General features: G+C 41.3%; 1 protein-coding gene across 3 annotated transcripts in view; it reads right to left on the minus strand.

Moving 5' to 3' along the window:
- The window catches only part of TARSL2 (threonyl-tRNA synthetase like 2), a 78,267-nt gene extending 64,924 nt beyond the window's left edge, over positions 1-13,343 (minus strand). The window contains exons 1-5 of one of the 3 annotated variants that reach the window (XM_025391896.1): positions 12,811-13,343; positions 11,805-11,876; positions 9,620-9,813; positions 3,641-3,764; positions 682-803 (exon numbers count right to left, since the gene is read on the minus strand). In XM_025391896.1, the coding sequence (XP_025247681.1) occupies positions 682-803; positions 3,641-3,764; positions 9,620-9,813; positions 11,805-11,876; positions 12,811-13,107 (809 nt within the window). In that variant the 5' untranslated portion in view covers positions 13,108-13,343. Of the gene's footprint in view, positions 1-681; positions 804-3,640; positions 3,765-9,619; positions 9,814-11,801; positions 11,877-12,810 lie in introns of all 3 variants that reach the window. The other 2 variants (XM_025391897.1, XM_025391898.1) reach the window with 2 other exon arrangements.
- Positions 13,344-20,949: the final 7,606 nt, after the last annotated feature.

The following is a 20,949-nucleotide window of genomic DNA, read 5'->3' on the forward strand; positions in this document are numbered from 1 at the left end:
TCTTCTGGGGACAAAAAACAAAACAAAACAAAACAAAACAAAACAAAAAACAATTTTAGAAGTACCTCTTGAATCTAAACTAGATTTGACTAAAAATAATTTTTAGTTAAATGGCTTAGACCATCTAAACAAAAAATAATTTTCAAAATTGGTCAACCAATCTATGCCATATTATGCAATACAGTTGACCCTTGAACAACGAAGGTTAGAACTACATGGGTCCACTTATATGTGGATTTTCTTCTGCCTCTGCCACCCCGAGGCAGCAGGATCAACCCCTCCACTTCCTCATCAGCCTACTCAATGTGAAGATGAAGAGCTTTATTAACGATCCACTTCCACTAAATGAATGGTAAATATATTTTCCCTTCCTTATGATTTTCTTAACATCTCTTTTCTCTAGCTTATTTTAAGAATACAGTATATAATACACATAAGATACAAAGTATGTGGTACTCAACTGTTTATGTTTTCATTAAGGTTTCTAGCTAACAACGGGCTATTAGTTAAGTTTAGGTGGAATCACAAGTTTTACTCAGATTTTCAACTGCATGGGCATCAGTGCCCCAATCCCACATTATGTAAGGGTCAACAGTATAAAGTTACTAAGCTAGTATGTAACCATTAAAATACAATAAAATTGAAACACATGCATTCACAAGCCAGTATTCAGTGTGTTACCTGTCTTCAATGAACATGTCATAATAAAATCCATTTTCAATGGGCGGACCGTAGCACAGGTGGCCTCCATAATAAAGTTCCATGGCCTCCCCAAGAATGTGAGCACTGGAGTGCCAGTACACCTGCATGGCATGGACAGAGGGGCCATTAGCTGCCAAAAGTATGTCATGGAAAATTAGTAGTAAAATGATGTAAACAAGTAGAACATTTCAAGGAGATAAATGGCAAGACCAAGGGCAGCAACATCAACTTGAAAATCTTCAATGCCCACTTAGAAGAGAAGGCTTTCTGAGCCCTCCCTGACATTCCACCAGAGCTACTTGCTCAGTGCCAGTGTGAAGCCACTCTGCTGAGAGTGGCAGCTGGAGCTCATCTACAACCCCATTTCCTCTGTGCATATCAGTCACAAGGGATGAACACCTCTCGGAACATCCAGCAGAGCAGCTGTGTGCAAATCTGATTGAAGCCCAGAGTGGGAGGAAGGCCGAGGAGTGCCAGGTGCTAGCTCTCTTCCTTTTTCTCCAGGGGCACCCTCTCTGAGAGGGACACAGAGCACTGAAGTGTTCCTGACACCACTAGAGTTAATGAGATTCTGCATCTCCACAGCAGTCTTCATGTGCTGAATAGCATGTAACTGTGGAAGTCTGAAAGATGGCTCAGGAAGAAAAAAGTGTTGTCAGGGAATGTCTGCTGGCTGCCTGGGACCCCTGAGAAGTGTATACATGAATTCATTAACCACAGTTCAGAGCCCGATTGTCAGTCCTCCAAGTTCAAAATGTTGATAAGGTTTTCAGTTCCCAAGGAATTCATTTTAGTTTATGGATAAAATGAAACTAACCAAAGTCACCAAATAGATATAGGTACCAAAAGAGTAAGATAATCAAGTCATCTGTCAGCACTTTCTTTCCTTTTATTAAATAGAAAGCAAGTTACAATTAAAGAGTTGTTTGATAAAATGAATCAGAGCAGAAGGAATTAGATGATGGACCACTATGTGCAATCCTAGCCCATAGCAATAGGCTGGGATATGATTTGCAGAAAGACCCAGAGGGTCAGTCCTTAGGGCACAGCACTTCTCCTTTGGATGCTGCTAGGATGGCAGGCTGACTGCTAGCATCAGCCCAAATCTCTTACGTGGTGCACTGTCCACACCTAGATATTTGTTGAGCCAAATACTGTGTTATGTGTTGGGTTACAATAGTGAAAGAAACAGACATACTCACAGCCCCCACACAGGTGCAGCCTATTGGGAAAGACACAGGCAATAAACAAAACTGGAAGTGCATAATTATATTTAAAAGGAGATGAAAAGGGCTTTGTAATAAAGAAAAACAGTGAGTGTCCTACGTTCATGGGGACTCGGGAAGGCTTGTGTGACTAACACGTAAGGGATGGGACAAAGCATAGCTTGAGAAAGGTTAGAGAGGTAAGGAAGGGCCAGAGACCATGCAGGCCTTGGGGAGGAGCTTGCATTTTACTCTAAATGCAATTGGATGCATTAAAGGGTTTTAAGCACAATGATTAAATTTACATTTACACACATCATTTGATAGCTCAATGGGAATGAATTTCAGGGGACAAAACAGCAAGTAGGTAGTTTCTTGCGTGGGTCTATAACAAGGTGAGTGCAGATTCTCAGGCAGTGGCAATGGAGAGGGAGAGAAGTGGACAGATTCTAGATATGCTAGGAAGTAAAATCTACTAGGCTTACCCCTCACTGGAGATGGAGTTGAGGGACGGGGAGGAATCACACAAAACCTCCAAGGTTCTGGGTTGAGCAATTGGGTATGTGGTGGAATAATGCATTGACTTAGGCAAATAGGAAAGAAATAAATTTTGGGGTTAAAATAGAAAATTTCGTGGTGAATGTACTGAAGATTCTTGTAAAATATCTACGTGCAGATATCACATAGGCAATAGTGCATCAAAACTGAGGCATGGCTACCTATGGCTAGAGAGTTGTGAATTCAGTTTACAGTACTGAACTTTCTGAAAATCACCTTTAAACATGGTTTTATTAATAGCATACCATTTAGATATTTAATTGTTATACTTTGCATATTTTAAACAGAAATTAAAATATGGTTCTTATAGTTTAAAGAAATTTAGCATAAGCCTTGCAATTACTGTAACCTAAGCTAATCATAAGTTAGGTTTTATGAAGATAATGGACAGCTTGAAGGGCGACTGCAACGTTCAGGCGACAATGTATATCAGAAATCATATATTACATGCATATGTGAAAAATGTGGTATTTATTTTATAGAAAATTATATTAAGTATTTAAAGTATATTTGAGTCTTATAATTTCTTCAAATTCTTCGATACAAATTAAGTTATAAAGTAGACCCATTTTTAACAGTCTATTAACAATTCATTTCAAACACACATTGATTTAATAACCAAAGCATTCTAACTTAAGGAAATGATTATTGTAAGAAATGATAAGGCTGGGCACAGTGGCTCACACCTGTAATCCTAGCACTATGGGAGGCTGAGGGAGGCATACTGCTTGAGCTCAGGAGTTTGAGAACAGCCTGGGCAACATGGCAAAATCTGTCTCTACAAAAAATATGAAAAATTAGCTGGGTGTGTAGGTGCATGCCTGTAGTCACAGGTAGCCGGGAGGCTGAGGTGGGAGGATCACTTGAGCCAGGGGAGGTTGAGGCTGCAGTGAGCCATGATTGCACCACTGTACTCCAGCCTGGGTGACACAGTAAGATCCCATCTCAAAAAAAAAAAAAAGAAAGAAAGAAAGAAATTATGGGCTACTTTAAAAATCGACATGTATTTGTATACATTCATGCCACAGATATTTATTAAACATCAATATTCAAATTTTAAATCTTAGAAACTCCCAAAAAACTCAACATTCGTGACTTCAATATGTGGCTTCTTATATAATATAGTTTACAACATAACTACCCAAAGTTTGGCTGTCTGGATTTTAAATACTCACAGCTTGAGCTTCCTCATTATCAAATGTAAGCAGCTCTAGAGAAGAGTCCCCTTCCAACGGGCGGTCCAGGTCCCACAATTCACCATTTACTTTGGCTATTACTGTGCTTTCAGCCAGTTCCTGACTAGGAAGAGAAAAGCCACTTGGGAGTTAACCTTATCATTGTTACAATGATTCCTTAAAAGATTAAAAGAATTTCTAGGGTTGTTTTTTCTTTTTTTTTTTTGAAGTGTATAGAAAATACAAACGTAAACGAATAAGACAGATACTTATTGTTTTGTAATATTTATTTTATGTAGAAAAGTAATACACATTCACTGTTTTAAAAAAAACTTGGAAAACTGAGAAAGCACATAGGATAAAAAAAATCACACATAAATATCATAAATCACTACTTATAACATTTTGGGACATTTCCATCTAGTGGTTTTTCTACCTCCATCCACCCACCCACACATATGTGCTGTCTTTAAAAGCAGTTGCCAACATAATTGTATAGCTTGCGTTTTCTCTATCATGCCTCAGATAACCTTCCAAATACTTCCCAGTCTGGAAGTATTTATTTATTAATGAAGCCTCCACTGCTGCACACTGAGGTCGCCTAAGTTTTGCTCTCACAGAGTATACCACACAGACATCTGTACACAGGCATCTTGCGACTTCTGTGACTGTTTTCTGGGAATACGTCACAGAATTGGAATTACTAGATCAAAGGTGATGTACCTTTGAAAGATTTCTGATGTCATTTGAACGCATCACTTCCATGTACCCCATTTTTAAAAAATCTTTGTCTACGTGACATTGAAAATTGTTGTTTTGATTTAATTATTAATTTTGGTTCATGCTTACAAGCTATTTTTACTTTTATGAACTATCCGATTCCTTCGCTTCTTTTCTTTTCTTTTCTTTTTTTTTTTTTGAGATGGAGTCTCACTTTGTCACCAGGCTGGAGTGCAGTGGTGCGATCTCAGCTCACTGCAACCCCTGCCTCCTGGGTTCAAGCAATTCTCCTGCCTCAGCCTCCTGGTAGCTGGGACTATAGGCACACGCCACCACGCTCAGCTAACTTTTGTATTTTTAGTAGAGATGGTGTTTCACCACATTGGCCAGGATGGTCTTCTAGTGAGGTGTTGATCTCTTTCTTTCTCTTTTTTTGTGTATCTTTTAAATAAATTTATTGTTTGAAAATTGTTGACAAAATTACAAGTTAAGAAAGGAAACCTGGAAAGCACAGAAAAACACACACACACAAAGTCACCTATAATTCCACCACCAAGAAATTACCATTGATGTTTTGTTTATATCTTTCCACATTATTTAATATATAGGAATAAAAAATATTTAATAGTATCATAATTATGTTATTTTATAACCTACTTCTTAAACTTAACAATAAATCACAGCATTTTCCCTAACAGGAGACAGACTTCTAAAATATGATATTTAATAGTCACAGAGGAACCAATATTTGCTAGGCATTTTAATTATTTTTATGGGTATTTTGGGGGACGAGTAGTAATGAAAAATAATGCTGCAATGAACATTCTTGAACATATATCTTACTCAATTATTTTCTCAGGAAAAATTCTGGAGGTTAAACTGCTAGTCAAGGGAAATGCATTTTCCGTGACTTCTGTCAGAATATATTGCAAAATTTTCCTACTAGCAGAGTTACAAGAGTATCTTGTCTCTGAGTTCTCATAATGTTAGGTACTATTAAATTATATCAACTCTACAGCTTTTTTTTTTTTTTGAGACAGGGTCTCACTCTGTTGCCCAGGCTGGAGAGCAATGGCACAATGTCAGGTCACTACAACCTCTGCCTTCCGGGTTCAAGTGATTCTCCTGACTCAACCTCCCGAGTAGCTGGGATTCCAGGCACATGCCACCATGTCTGGCTACTTTTTGTATTTGTAGTAGAGACAGGGTTTCACCCTGTTGGCCAGGTTGGTCTCAAATTCCTGACCCAAGTGATCCGCCCACTTTCACCCCTCAAAGTGGTGGGGTTACAGGTGTGAGCCACCGTGCCCAGACTACAATGTAATCTTTTAATTTACATTTCTGTGATTAACTTGAGCAGCAGTATAGCATTGTGGTTAGGAGCACACAGGTGAAAGGCCAAACTGGGTTTAAATATTGGACAATTTACTCAGCTTTTTAGGCCTCAGTGTTCTTATCTACAAAATGGGGATTACAGGACATTCCTCATTCACTTATACTCAGGATTACGTAATGTGTACATATGATAACAGTAACTTAATAAATGTTAGATATTATTAATCAAGTAGAACTTTCTTTTCATTTCTACTGACTGTCACAGATGGCTACATGTTCCGCAAAGCCATTCTGCCCTTCTTCTACAGACGGAGTTTTCGAGCCTTCCTTGCAGCTAGATGTGGCCAGATTTGGAGCCAGTGGACAGAAGGAGAAGTCATGTGTAACACTTTTGTATCTCATCATTAAAACAGTGGAGGGCACTTCTCTATCCTCTCTCCACCTTCTGTAGATGGGAACCCATGTGCTATTCTTTCTGGACCATGTAGACAAGGGCAACGTTGTACCAGACAGATCAGCAAGATGGGAGAAATTTGGGTCCCCAAATGACTGTACGGAGATATGTCACCCAGTCAACCTGGCCACCCACGTCTAGACTGCTATATGAAAAACAGACTTTGACCATATTCAAGTGACTGAGTTTTTGTGATGTCTTTGCTGTAGCAGCTTAGTATATATCTTAAGTAATAAAGAAATAATGACCTGGAAGTAAAAATCCAAAACATGTGGCACTGGCTTAGCAGACTGGCAGTGAGTAACAAGGAACCAGACCCTAACATACGGAGAGCCAGTAACCTTTGTGATAGTATAACAAAATATTTGATAAAACTTGCAGGCAAACCATGTGTCACAGTGCTTGTAGCACACAAGAAAGCAGATATAAAAGGGGAGAGTAAGGCCAGGTGTGGTGGCTCACACCTGTAATCCCAGCACTTTGGGAGGCCGAGGTGGGCACATCACCTGAGGTTGGGAGTTCGAGACCAGCCTGACCAACATGGAGAAACCCCATCTCCACTAAAAATACAAAATTAGCTGGGTGTGGTGGCACATGCCTGTAATCTCAGCTACTTGGGAGGCTGAGGCAGGAGAATCCCTTGAAACCAGAGAGCAGAGGTTGTGGTGAGCCGAGAAGGAAAAAGGGGCGGGGCATGGGGGCGAGGGGACAGTGTTGGTATACCCTGGATAACTCTTGTTGCTTCCAGCAAGAAGCTACAAGAATGCGTTATCTCAGATGAAAATAATCTAGTTTGCTAGCAGAGATGGAAGGGATAGGGAGGCTCCCCCTGCCTGTGTCCTGTAATTCAACTGACTAAAAGTTCAGAAACATGGAGCTATGCAAGATTGGAAAGACAATCTTCCTTCCCAAACAGCAGGAGGGACAGGCACTGATAGCCCTTCTCAAAGGCCACACATAAATCCAGACAATAGAGGCCAGTGGAACTGCAAGGATTAGAGAGCAAGATTGTCTCCCTCCCACAAGTCTTTTTCTTCATATGCTCTCAGTCCATTAAACGAGGAAACAGGAGTGAGCCAAATTAAAAAGCCATGAAACAACAGGGTGAGAAGTCTATCTAGAAGATTCTTTAAGTGAAATTACTTTCATGTGGAACGGATTAGCTACAAACAGACCAGAAGCCTACTATAGCTAACTGATGATGGAAATGATATTGTCAAACAAATTATAAGCCCAGCTCACAAATATCTGTAACTATGTGATCCTTAAAGGAACCCTCAGGCCCCAAGTGTGCACCACAGAACTGAGCTGTGCAAACTGCACAGACCCCAAGAGGACAAACTGTCGTGCACTTCAGATGTGACAAATGAGGGTAAAGGACAACTCTGAACTTACCAAAGTGCAAAATCAGGGCCCATGGGGGATCATGGACAAGACAGCTGCTTCCAGAGAACAAAGGATGAATAGGTGGACTGACACAAGCACTAACTGCTGCCAGGCTGTGGGGCCTCACAATGGCTTCCAGCAGAATCTGATGACTTCTCTATACCACTCCCTGCTATATTTCTCCTCTTTCTTTTTTCCAAGCACACACTTTGTGATTGTCTTCTGTGTATTGCATACACGTGTGGTGTGAGCAGACTTGTCTGTTAGTTTATTTGTTACTAGAATGCAAGTGGTCAGCCTGATGGGGGGGGGTGTTCTGTACATCACTTAGAAATCCCAGGCTTTGAGCTATGGAACAAAAGAGTTGTCTCACCTGGGGAGTGAGTGTGTCAGATGTTGAAAGAAGGGTACCTAGAGATATCTGGATATCAGAGGGGCAGACTGTGGCAGACTCCCTGTTGTTCCATAAACCATTCCTCTCTTCCATGGTATGAATGCTTTAGCTGCACATGTGTCTGGGTGGCCAATGGAGCTATATTCCCATTCTCTCTTATAGCTAGGCATGGCCATGTGACTAAATGAGAGCTAACAGGATGTGAGTGAAAACTGAAGCCAGCCCCTATGGGGTCTTGGCCTCAAAGCATCATTGCTCTGCGGCTTCTCTTCCTCCTGACTGCAGGCAGGCCCGTGCAAGGACCCAACTTGCACCGCTAGACACAAACAAATCCTACCTAGGGGACAGCAGATCAACAAGATGGAAGGAAGCTGGGTTCATAAATAACTGCATGGGCCAGAAATGTTCACTAGGCTGGACTGGTCACTTCTAGACGGTTAGTTTGCATCAGAAGCCCCTGGAGGGCTCATACAAACACAGATAGCTGATCAATTCAGGGTGTTTGAGGTGGGACCCCCAAATTTGCTTGTCTAACAAGTTTCCAGGTGATGCTTTGCTGCTGGTCTGGGGACTACACTTTGAGAAATACTGACCCAACACATTTAACATGCAATCTGACTCTCCATGAGAAAACAAACTTATTCTTGCTTCACAACCTGTTTTCTCCTAGCACATCATTACTCTTGGAAAACATGAAAACAGGTTGAGAGAGCATTTAACAATACAACAGGATGAATCAGAAACATAATCTTAGCCATAGTTTTCAAAGAAAATCTGAGAATTTCAATTGTTGAAACAGTTTGTTTTTTAAATGATAAACATTTATTTACATGGCATTAAATACAATTGTATAGAAGCTATATAATTGTATTTATATAATAGCTTCTAATGCTAGGAATTAGCATTAGTCAAAACAATATAACTTCACTAATGTATCTAATTCCTAGAAAGGTCAATGCACTTTTCCAAGACTAATAATAGCTCTAACACATATATCTTCAATCTATAATTAAAAGACCTGTAAAAACTCACGGAAATTACTTGATTGATGAATAAAGTCAGTGTAAAATGGCCTGTCAAGACAGATTTTTTCTCTCCTATATATTTTTATGAGAACAGGAAATGATTGTGTTCCGATATTCAACTACTTATTTACATGGCCCTTGGAGAAGCCAGAGGAAAAAAATTAAATACATTTAATTTATGCAACTGAATAAGAAAAAAAAAATTAGCTGATATGGTTTGGCTGTGTGCCCATCCAAACCTCATCTTGAACTGTAGTTTCCATAATCCCCACGTTTTGTGGAAGGGACCCTGTGGGAGGTAATCGAATCATAGGGGCTGTTACCTCCATGCTGTTCTTTGGTGGTGACTGCATTCTCATGAGATCTGATGGTTTTATAAGGGGTTTTCCCCCCACTTTGCTCTGCACTTCTCCTTGCTGCCGCCATGTGAAGAAGAACATGCTTGCTTCCCCTTCTGCCATGATTGTAAGTTTCCTGAAGCCTCCCCAGCCCTGTGGATCTGTGAGTCAATTAAACCTTCTTCCTTTATAAATAACCCAGTCTTGGATGTGTCCTTTTAGCAGCGTGAGAATAGAGTAATATATTAGCAGTCCCTAAGAAAACATTTTCACCAGGCTCCAGTATAATTACTTAATATTGAATATCTTTTCCACACTATGGTTTACCTAATTTCAGCAGCCACTTGGTAAGGTGTTGTTTTCCAGACTTCTCCTTGCACTGTTTGCCCATCAGTCACTCTCACTGTGATGATATTGCTTGTATCCCCTTTTTTTCCATAAATGGAAAGTAGGAGCTGATGGTCTTTCTTCAGTATTTCAAAAAGCTTCAATCTTTCTTTTATGAAAATTGGTTGTTTCACCTGAAATTATAATGAGATTAATATATACAGCCTACTGTTTTCCAGCTGCTCAGCTCTGAATCAGCTTCACCCCCTCACTGCCTTCTCAGCTCTACATATGCTCCCAATGTACCACAGTTTGAATTACAATTTTGTTGTTGTTGTTGTTGCTTTTTGGTTTGTTGTTGTTGTTGTTTTGAGACAGTCTTGCTTTGTCATCCAGGCTGGAGTGCAGGGGCGCGAACTCAGCTCACTGCAGCCTCTGCCTCCCAGGTTCAAGAGATTTTCCTGCCTCAGCCTCCTGAGTAGCTGGGATTACAGGCACCTGCCACCTTGCAAGACTAATTTTTGTATTTGTAGTAGAGATGGAGTTTCGCCATGTTGGCCAGGCTGGTCTCGAACTCCTGATCTCAAATGATTTTTGGCCTCCCAAAGTGCTGGGATTACAGGCATAAGTCACCATACCCAGCCACAATTTTTCAAGTTTAATGATGTTGTGAAAGTGATATGCATTCAGTAGAAACTGTACTTTGAGTATTCCATACAACCATTCTGTTTTTCACTCACTACAGTATTCAGTAAATTACACGAGATATTCAACACTTTATAATAAAATAGGCTTTGTGTTAGAGAATTTTGCCCAACTGTAAGCTAATGTAAGTGTTCTGAGCACTTTTAATGTAGGCTAAGCTAAGCTATGATGATCACTAGCTTAGGTGTATTAAATACATTTTAAACTCACATTGGTTTTATTGGGACATAACCCCACTGTAAGGCTAAGAGCATGTGTACTTCCCAACACCAAAAAGCTCCTCTCTGCCTATCTAATTTCTCCTTAGCTCTAAAGGTCCGCCTCAAAGCCCGCGTCCTCCACCTATTTTACCCACTGGCACCTCCCCCACCTTTTTTTTTTTTTTTTTGAGACAGAGTCTCGCTCTGTCACCAGGCTGGAGTGCAGTCGCACAATCTCAGCTCACTGCAACCTCCTCCTCCCGGGTTCAAACGATTCTCCTGCCTCAGCCTCCTGAGAGTAGCTGGGACTACAGGTGCCTGCCACCACGCCCAGCTAATTTTTTGTATTTTTAGTAGAGACGGGGTTTCACCATGTTGACTGGGATGGTCTTGATCTCTTGACTTTGTGATCTGCCCGCCTCGGCCTCCCAAAGTGCTGGGATTATGGGCATGAGCCACTATGCCCAGCCCCACGGCACCTCCCTTTTCTACTGTTTACAGAATGGGTACACAGTCACACATTACAGCACTTACTTGTACACCACTGAACTCTGTTCTCTAGTTGTTTGTCCTGAGTCTGCCTGAATTCCTCAACCAGACTAATTTATTTGGGCCCAGATATTCCTCCTTCACTCCTACCAAATATTGATGCTAGATAAATACTTACTGGTTGTTTTAATGCTTTATATACAAAAGCAAACTAGCTAATTTCCTGAATACAAAAAAATAAAAAGGCCGGGCGCCATGGCTCTCGCCTGTAATCCCAGCACTTTGGGAGGCCGAGGCAGGCAGATTACAAGGTCGGGAGATGGAGATCCTCCTGGCTAACACAGTGAAACCCCATCTCTACTAAAAAAATAAAATAAATAAACAAAATTAGCCGGGCTTGGTGGCATGCACCTGTAGTCCCAGCTACTTAGGAGGCTGAGGCAGAAGAATCGCTTGAACCCAGGAGGCGGAGGTTGCAGTGACCAAGATCATGCCATTGCACCCTAGCCTGGGCAACAAAAGCAAACTTCTGTCTAAAAAAAAAAACCAAAAACTAACAAACAAACAAACTGCTAGCACAACTTAGATTAAATACATATGTTTATTAAATATGGGCAGCTCATTTCTCAAGACATCTCATATTTACAGTTTGAAAAATTTTAAATACACTAATGTGACCCAAATAATAATTTAATCAGTAATTTTAAAATTAGAAATCCTAGATGATTAACTATATACACATATTTTAAATTACAGGTAGTATTTTATATTGTTTCCATAGCAACAACTACCTCACTGTCAGGCTCGCTTTCCTTCATTTTCTTGTTTTTCATGTCCTCGTCTTGGCTTTGACTAGAAGGACGCTGAAAGATAAATTATAAATGACTCACATCAATGGCAAAAAAAAAGCAACATATCTTAAGAGAGTCATGTCAGCAGGCTGTAAGTGCCCTGTGTTTAGAGGCTCACAGCTGTGCTCTCCTTGCCACCACCTACAACTCTCAGTGGGCAAGTCATTCTCCAGGGTTCAGTCCTTCCTGTCACACTGTTGCTAAGCACATTTAATATATTTTGCCCTTGAAAACTTTTTGTCTTGAACTTTAAACAAATAATGTGGCTGGAAAATGTGTGGTTGCTGCCTGCCACATCAAATGCACTATTTCATGAAGATGTTGCTAGTTCACCACAGCTGTCCTTCCAAAAGGACTGCAGAACATCTCACAGCCTGAGAAGCTTCAGGACTCAGGAAGTTTATGATGTTAAAAGAAGATAATTTATCCTTTCTAAAATCATAAAATACTGCATTAAATAAAAATGCTAAATATACAGTTATCCTCTCGAGATAAACCACCAAAACAAGGGCACAAAAAGCTAAAACTTCTCGCCCAAAAAAAACCCAACAATAACAAAAAAGAACCAGAGAGAATGAAAGAGTTTACATACGCAGCTCTTAGTCTTTCTGCCCAAGGAAAGAATAACGAGTTTTAAACACTTCAGCATTTTTTCAAACAAATGAAAACACTATTTCTGCCCCTGAAAAAGATGTGAGGCAGGCTCTTTAATGGACGAATTGAGAAATCAACAGCATTTGGTAAGTCTGGCGACGCTGGAAATCCAGCGGCTTCCTAGGCCACCACACAGGAGCACACAGCAGGACAGGGCGGGCCACCCGCAGGGCACTGGGCTGGCTCTCCCCCGGGGCGCCCCCGCACCTGTCCCTGGAGTTGAAAACCGCTCAGCGCGCACCACCTCGGCCCGCCCCGCCCGCGTCCTCCCGAGTCCCCACTGCCCGCTTACCTGTGCGCCGGCCTCCTGCGCCCCAGCTAGCTCCGCGCTCTCCAGCGTGGCCTGGCGGCTCAGCTCCTCGGCGAGGCACAGCCGCAGGCGGCACAGGCGGTGGCGCAGGTCGCGGTTCTCAGCCCGGAGCTGCGCCACCTCCCGCGTGAGGCACGGCCCCTCCGCCTGGCAGCTGTAGGGCGCGTTCAGCTGCTCGTCCCTCAGGCGCTGGACCTCCGCCCACAGCCAGCGGATGTCCTCCTCCTGCCGCTCCAGGCGCGACGCCACGGCCTCCGCCGCCAGGGTCTCGGCCGACATTGCGGCCTCCCTCAGGCACCGACGCCGAGCGGGGTGCCCACGACTGCCGCGAGGGCGATGCGGACACTCAGCGCAGGGCAGAAGATCGGGAGCCCGGGAAGGGGCGGGGCGATAGGGCGGGGAGATAGGGCGGGGCCGGAGCCGAGGACTACATGTTGCAGGGGCGGGGAGCGGGACGGGGAGCTGGGCGGGGCGCTGGGCTGGGAGGGGCAGGGCCTAGGTCAGATACCCTGCAGGGGCGGGGCGGGGCGGGGCCTGAGGCCAAGCCCACCGTAGGGTTAGGGGCAGTGGGGAAACGGGGTCTGAAGGGCCTCCCCTGCCTTTCCAGGCCTGTCTAGAGGCTACTGGCAGTAGCTTTTAGTCCGTTGAAACGAAAATCTTCCAAAACCTTGCAAAAAGGCCATCATCTGCGTTCTCCAAAAAGGCTTCACCCTTTCCTCCTCTTGAATTCTGGCAGCCACCATTCTTTCTCCTTGCAAACAGGTTCTAAAAAGTGGCAATTATAACTAGACTTTCTGGCCTTTCATGCCAAAGTTGCCCAAGTACAGTGGCCGCTGGACCAGGACATACAGAAAATCGCTATGAAATCTAAATTTGACCAGCACGAAATTGCTAGCTCCTTGAGTCTAGGGCAAATGCCACATATATCTTTGTATCCCTCTTAACCATGAGCGTGAAACTTCCTGGAGCAGGAACACAAATTGATTTTTATCCCTATTCTTAGGGCTTAGGATGTGACAAACACTGTACTAAACTCTGTAATAGTAGTAACTCCTTTGATCCTCATAACAAGAGATACTGTTATATCCGCTTATAGCTGGAGAAACTGAAGCACAGAGAGACTGTGTTACTTGACAAAAGTCACACAGCCACTACATGACAAAGGTAGAATCAAACTCAGATAGTCTGACGCCAGTTTCTACGCACTTAACACTATGGTACTTTTCAACTTTGGCAGAATTTAATCGAGCATGTCATATAATGTGATACAGGTAATAATGCCCTAAGAGTCCTAAAATGGGAGAGCTTATCTTGGACTGGTGTGGTTTGAGAAAGGGAGAAATCGCTCTGGAAAATAAAGGTTGGGAGATGTTAGCAAGGAGGAAAGGCAGGTAAATTCCACACCAGGAGCAGAATCAGTGTAGGAGAAGGAGCGGAGGGGGACAAGCTCATTGGATTAAGCTAAGTGGAATCCCAAACAGCACCTGGGAGGAGATTCCATGAAGTATGTTGCTAACCAGTATCACTGTATCTTTCTTAGTCCTTCTGTAGCAGGACGAACCACAGACGAAACTCCTCAGACACGGGATTAAAGAAGGAAGAGGTTTTTTATTCGGCCGGGAGCATCGGCAGACTTGCGTTTAAAGAGCGGAGCTCCCTGAGAAAGAAATACTTGGCCTTTTTAAAGGCTCACAACTTTAAGGGGTCCATGTGAAAGGGTCGTGGTAAATTGAGCAAGCGTGGGAAACGTGACTGGGGGCTACATGCATCAGCTAACAGAACAGAAAGTTTTACAATGCTTTTTTCATACAGTGTCTGGAATTTACAGATAACACAAGCAGTTTAGGCCAGGGGTTGATGTTATTATTATTACTTTCTTTAACTCCTACGGCTGGGTGGTGGTGCCAAGGTTGTCTGGCTATTTCTCTTACTTTTGTTTCTTTCTGTTTACTTCTGTCTTGTGAACTAGGCAAGGTGCGGGGAGGAGGGCAGCAGGAGTAGTAGTGGTCTCCTTCCTTACTTCCTCAGGAAGCCTCTGGATACAGTTACACAGGACCCACTGGCTCCTCATTATTCATCATTTCTCAACCCACTGCCATTGAGTTTCTGCTTCTGCCATTCTGCCATGACCAACACATCATCGAATGTCATGGACCCACTTAAGCCACCCCAGAATTTCCTTGGGACCCTTTGGAATTTGTCTCTCTTGGGCCTCCACTCCCAATCCCTAGGCGACCACCAGTCTGCTTCCTGTCACTATAGGTTAGTTTGCATTTTCTAGATTTTCTACAAATGGAACCACACAGTATGTCCTCCTTTTGTTTAGCTACTTTCACTCGGTACGATAATTTTGATATTTACCTATGTGTGTGTGTATATATTGTTATTTTTTTCTGAGTAGTATTCCATTGTATGGATATACCATAATTTGATTATTCATTTGTTGATGGAAAAATTGGGGTTATTTCCAGGTTTTAGCTAGGATCACGCAATACCCAGTGAACCCATTGGGTTTCCAAACTCACATTGTGGTTATTTCCTCAGTTCCAGAATGCAGAGTTTGAATAGACAAACTCCAAACTGGCAGAATCCCTATAATGTTTCCCTGACACTGGGACATAAGACTATTCTGGTAGGAAAGGCCAAGCAGAAACCACTAGAACTTTGTCAACATACAAAAATAGTACATCAAAAGCAATACTGCATTCCTGAAGGAATTGTACAGATTACTGCTGCCCTCAAGAACTTGAAAGATGCAGGGGAGGAGATTCTCATCACATCCCATTTACCTTACCTCACCATCCCATTTACATTTAGCCTGTGTAGAAGACAAATGGATGTTAGAGAATTATAGCAGATTAATATAAATTTAATTAGATGGTGATTCCAGTTGCAGCTGCTCGTCCAGATATGATTTCATTGGTGGAGTAAATCAGCATAACCCCTAGCACCTGATATGCACCTATTGAGCTGGCTAATACTTCTTTCTTTATACCTATTAGTTAAGGGCTATCAAGTACCATTTTATTTCAGCTGACAAGGCTGGCAATATACCTTCACAGGGTATCACCTCTAGACAATATAAACTCTTTAATTTTATGTGATAATCTAGTCCACAAGGACTTTAATTGCTGCTGTATTCCATAGGATATCATGCAGGTGTCCTATTATTGATGACAGCATGCTGATTTTCCCTGATGAGCAGGAAATAGCAAATACTATAGTCACCTTGATAAGGCACGTGGAGGTCATAGAGAAGGAAACACATCCCCAAATGTAAAAATTCAGAGGGCTGTCACCTCAGTGAAATTTCCAGGCATTAAGTAGTTCAGAACATTTAGAGATGTCATTTCTTTTTTTACTAAAAGGCATAATGCCTAATTTGGCGTCTTTGGAGGCAAGATATACCTCATTTGGACATGTTTTTCTAAACCAATTACTATGTAACTCAAGACTGCCAGTGTTAAATAAGACTGAGAACCTGAGAAGATTCTGAAACAGGTAATACTGCTATGCAAGCTACTTTTCTATGTGGGCCACATGAACAACAGATCTGATGGTGCTTGAAATGTCTGTGGAAGATAAGAGTTAGCCAACCTAGAGTACAGTGGTGAGATCTTGGCTCATTGCAACCTTGACCTGCTGGGCTCAAGCAACCCTCCCACCTCAGCCTCCTGAGTAGCTGGGACTACAGGTGCATACCACCAGGCCCAGCTAATTAAAACAATTTTTGTAGTGATGGGGTCTTGCTATGTTGCCCAGGCTTGTCTTGAATTCCAGGCCTCAAGTGATCTTCCCACCTTGGCCTCCCAAAGTGTTGGGATTATAGGCATGAGCCACCAAGCCTGGCCTATATAGAACTTTTACTGGGTCCTTATGGGTGAATCACAGCATAATCCTTTGGACTGGGGAGAAAAGTATGTCGTTCTCTGCAGATAACTATTCTGCTTTTGAGAAGCAGCTTCTGGTTTGCTACTGGGCCATAGCAGAGATTGAATGCTTCATCAGGGACCAGGAAATTACCATGCTACCCGAGTTTCCCTCCATGAATTGAATGTTATTTGTCCCATCAAGCCATAAGGTTGGGTATATACAGCAGCATCCTATCATTAAATAAAAGAGGCATATGCCAGATCCGTCTCAAACAGATTATGTACAATTTTATGGCTTAAACAAGTCACCCAGATGACCACAACTCTTGTGGCCTCATGAAAAGTTTTATATGCCCAGTTGACTGAGGAAGGTAAAATGTGGCCATGATTTACAGATGGTTCTGCGCTCTTGTGGAGCAGAAGCTTCTTTAAGTTGACTTCTGAGACATTTAATTGCTTCCTTGATTTTCAGTTTGATAAAATGTTCCAGGCTGATCTTATATTCAAGGAATCTATCATTTCTCCAAGGTGGCCCAGTAAGTTTTAATAGGAATTGTAATTTAAATCACACAATGTGGGTCCTGGCAGCAGTCCTTGTTTCTAGGACTTTTCTGTATTTAGGATTGCCAGATAAAATACACAGTGCCTATTTACATTTGAACTTCAGATAAACAAAAAATAATGTTTATATAAATATGTCCCATGCAATATGTGAGACATATACTAAAAAGTTATTCAAGCAAAAAAGCATTAAATGAGACAAAGAAGGACATTTTGTAACATTAAGTGCCACATTCCACAATGAAAATATAGCAATTATGAATATCTATGCACCTGTAATTTGAAAAAAACCACAGGAAGCTAAAGGAGAAAGAGAAACACACGAATAAAAGGGAAATAACAAGGCTGGGCACATTGGCTCATGCCTGTGATCCCAGCACTTTGGGAGGCCGAGGTGGGCAGATCACTTGAGGTCAGGAGTTCGAGACCAGCCTGACCAACATGGAGAAATCCCGTCTCTACTAAAAATACAAAAAATTAGCTGGGCATGGTGGCACATGCCTGTAATCCCAGCTACTCGGGAAGCTGAGGTAGGAGAATTGCTTGAACCTAGGAGGTGGAGGTTGTGGTGAGCTGAGATAGTGCCATTGCACTCCAGTTCTGGCAACAAGAGCGAAACTCCATCTCCAAAAAAAAAAAAAAGGGAAAATAACAAACCATTCTGAGTACATTCAAGTGCACACACAAAAAAGTAAGGATGTAAAAGACCCAAACAATATAATTAAAAAGTAGATATTTTGAATATATTCACATTATCAGTATTTATATATAAATATCTAACTATCTATATAAACTATACCCTGAAAATGGAAGATGCACCTTCCTCTTAAATAAATGTATGGATTCTTCATATAAATTAATCATATAGTAGGGCTCAAGAAAGACCTCAGTAGGTTTCATAAAGTAGAAATATTAGGTAAAACACTCAGCCCCAATGCAATAAAATTAGAAATTAAAAATAAAACAACAACAAAAAGCCTTTTCACATGGAAATTTTAAAACTCTTAAGCATCTCTTTATTGAAAGGGGAAATGAAAAAGGAAAGTACAGACTTTCTTTAAAATAATGTAATGAAAATACTACAAATCTATGCAATACATAGAACAGTAATCAGAAAAAATTCATAATTCTAACTCCTATATTGTTAAAAACAAAAGAATGGAAATAAATTCTCAATTGAAAAATCGAGAAAAATGACAGCAAAATAAAGCAATGACAATGTTCTAATAATACTAAATATACATTTCTTTTTCAACCCAGCAATCCCACTTGTAGAAATTTATTCTGAAGATACAAGAATGCAAAAATGCATATGCACACAAATTCAATGTAAGAGTATTTGTAATTATAAAGTACCTCATAGGGGATTGGTTCAATAAGCTATAGTACACAAACAAAATGGAGCACTATGTAGTTGTTAAAAAAATAACTAAGAGGATCTCTGAACAGATATGGAATGATTTCCAGGAGATATTATGAAGCAAAAAAAGTAATATTCAGGCCGGGCAGGGTGGCTCACGCAAGTAATCCCAGCACTTTGAGAGGCCAAGGCAGGCAGATCACAAGGTCAAGAGATCAAGACCATCCTGGCCAACATGGTGAAACCCCGTCTGTACTAAAAATACAAAAACTAGCTGGGCGTGGTGGTGCACGCCTATAGTCTCAGCTACACAGGAGACTGAGGCAGGAGAATCGCTTGAACCCGGGAGGCAGAGGTTGGAGTGAGCCAAGATCACGCCACTGCACTCCAGCCTATCAACAGAGTGAAACTCTGTAAAAAAAAAAAAAAAAAAAAAAAAAAAAAAAATTTTTTTAAAGTGTACACATGTAGTATGTCACATGGTGTATAAGAAAAAAGAGAAAATAGAAAACATGCATATATCTGCTTACCATCACAAAAAGAAACAGAAAATAAACTAGAAAACAATGAATTTGGTTATTTACAAGGAGATAACCAAGAAATAAAGGTCCCGATTTCTAATACCTTTCCCCATTAAAGGGCTCCTGGCAGAAAGGCCTATTTCAGAGCTGGGACATTGTCATAGTCCATTTATGTTGCTACAAAGAAATACCAGAGGCTGGATAATTTATAAAGAAAAGAGGTATATTTGGCTCACACCTCTGCAGACTGTACAAGAAGCATGGTGCCAGCATCTGCATCTGGTGAGGGTTTCAGGAATCTTCCACTCATGGCAGAAGGCAAAGGGGAGCCCACATGTACAAAGGTCACATGACAAGAGAGCAGAAGCAAGAGAGAGGGGACAGAGATGCCCGGCTCTTTTAAACAATTGGTTCTCACAGGTGCTAAGAGCGAGAACTCAATCATTACTGTGAGGACAGCACCAAGCCATTCATGAGGGATCTGTCCTCATGATCCAGACACCTCCCACTAGGCCCTGCCTGCAACACTGGGGGTGAAATTTCAATATGAGATTTGGAGGGGACAACTGCCCAAATGATATCAGACATATAGGTTCAAGATAAGCCTAGAGCATCTTGTTTGGCTGGAAATTAAGGAAGCAGTCTCCACAAAAATGATGGGAACATGATACAAGGACATAGGAACCAGCTCAAAGGGATCCCACCAGCCAAACGAACTGAACTTCAAAAATAATTAAGTAATGAATTGTAAACCATTAAAAAATATGGGAACTCATGAGTCCAACCAATAATAGAAAAAATGGGAGAGAAGCCAGAGCTCAGTTTATAGTCTATGCCAAGGACTAAATGGCAAACACAGAGGCAAATGGGAAATTAGAAAACCATCACTTTGCCACCTTCATAGTAAAGACTGGATCAGACAAGAATAATCATGCTCAATCTAGGGAACAGTGCTGAAAAGCAGCAGGATACTGGCATGGACATAAAATGTTCCCCCACAGGCTGTTAACCAGTTGCAAGGGAGAAAACAAAAAGTAATTATACAATGGAGAAATCAGGCAATACCTTGATCAGGTGATCAAAATGAGGAACAGGTGGACTTTATGTACCTCCAGATGTGATATTCTAAAGAAGGTATAACATCCCTGTATAGAATTTATACCAAGAATACATAACCCCAATCTAATCACAAGGGAACAGCACATAAACACAAAATGAGGAACATTTGTTTTTAATCGTGGAGGGGAGAAACTGTATTCTTCAAAAATGTTTATATAATGAAAGACAAAATCTGGAATGCTCCAGATTAAATGATACTAAAGTCATGATGATTAAATGCAATACCTCACCCCAGATTGGATCCTGGAAGGGGTAAACTTGCTATAAAGAACACTATTAGACAAACTAAAAAAATTGGAATACAGATGGTATATCAGATAAAAGTATTGTGTTCATGTAAATTTATGAAGTTGATAATTGTTCTAAAGTTATATGAGATTTCCATTCTTAGTAAAAATAAGCCAAAGTATTTAGTTACGATGTATGTAACTTACGTTCAAATTGTTCAGAAAAAAAAATTATAGAAGGAGAGAGAACGAATGTTAAAGCAAAGATAAAACGTTTGCCTCAAACATAAGCTTCTTAAAACATCCTTAAGATTATGTTTACTCCCCTGGGTAAAACCATTACAAGCTTTCTACTGCAAATAAAGTAAAATCCAAATTCTTTATCAGGACCTACCAGGCCAGCAAGATCGAGCCTCTGATGGCCTCTCTTAGATTATACCATGACCCCCACACCCTGCAAC

This window comes from Theropithecus gelada, chromosome 7b (genome assembly GCF_003255815.1).
Source record: "Theropithecus gelada isolate Dixy chromosome 7b, Tgel_1.0, whole genome shotgun sequence".
NCBI lineage: Eukaryota > Metazoa > Chordata > Mammalia > Primates > Cercopithecidae > Theropithecus > Theropithecus gelada.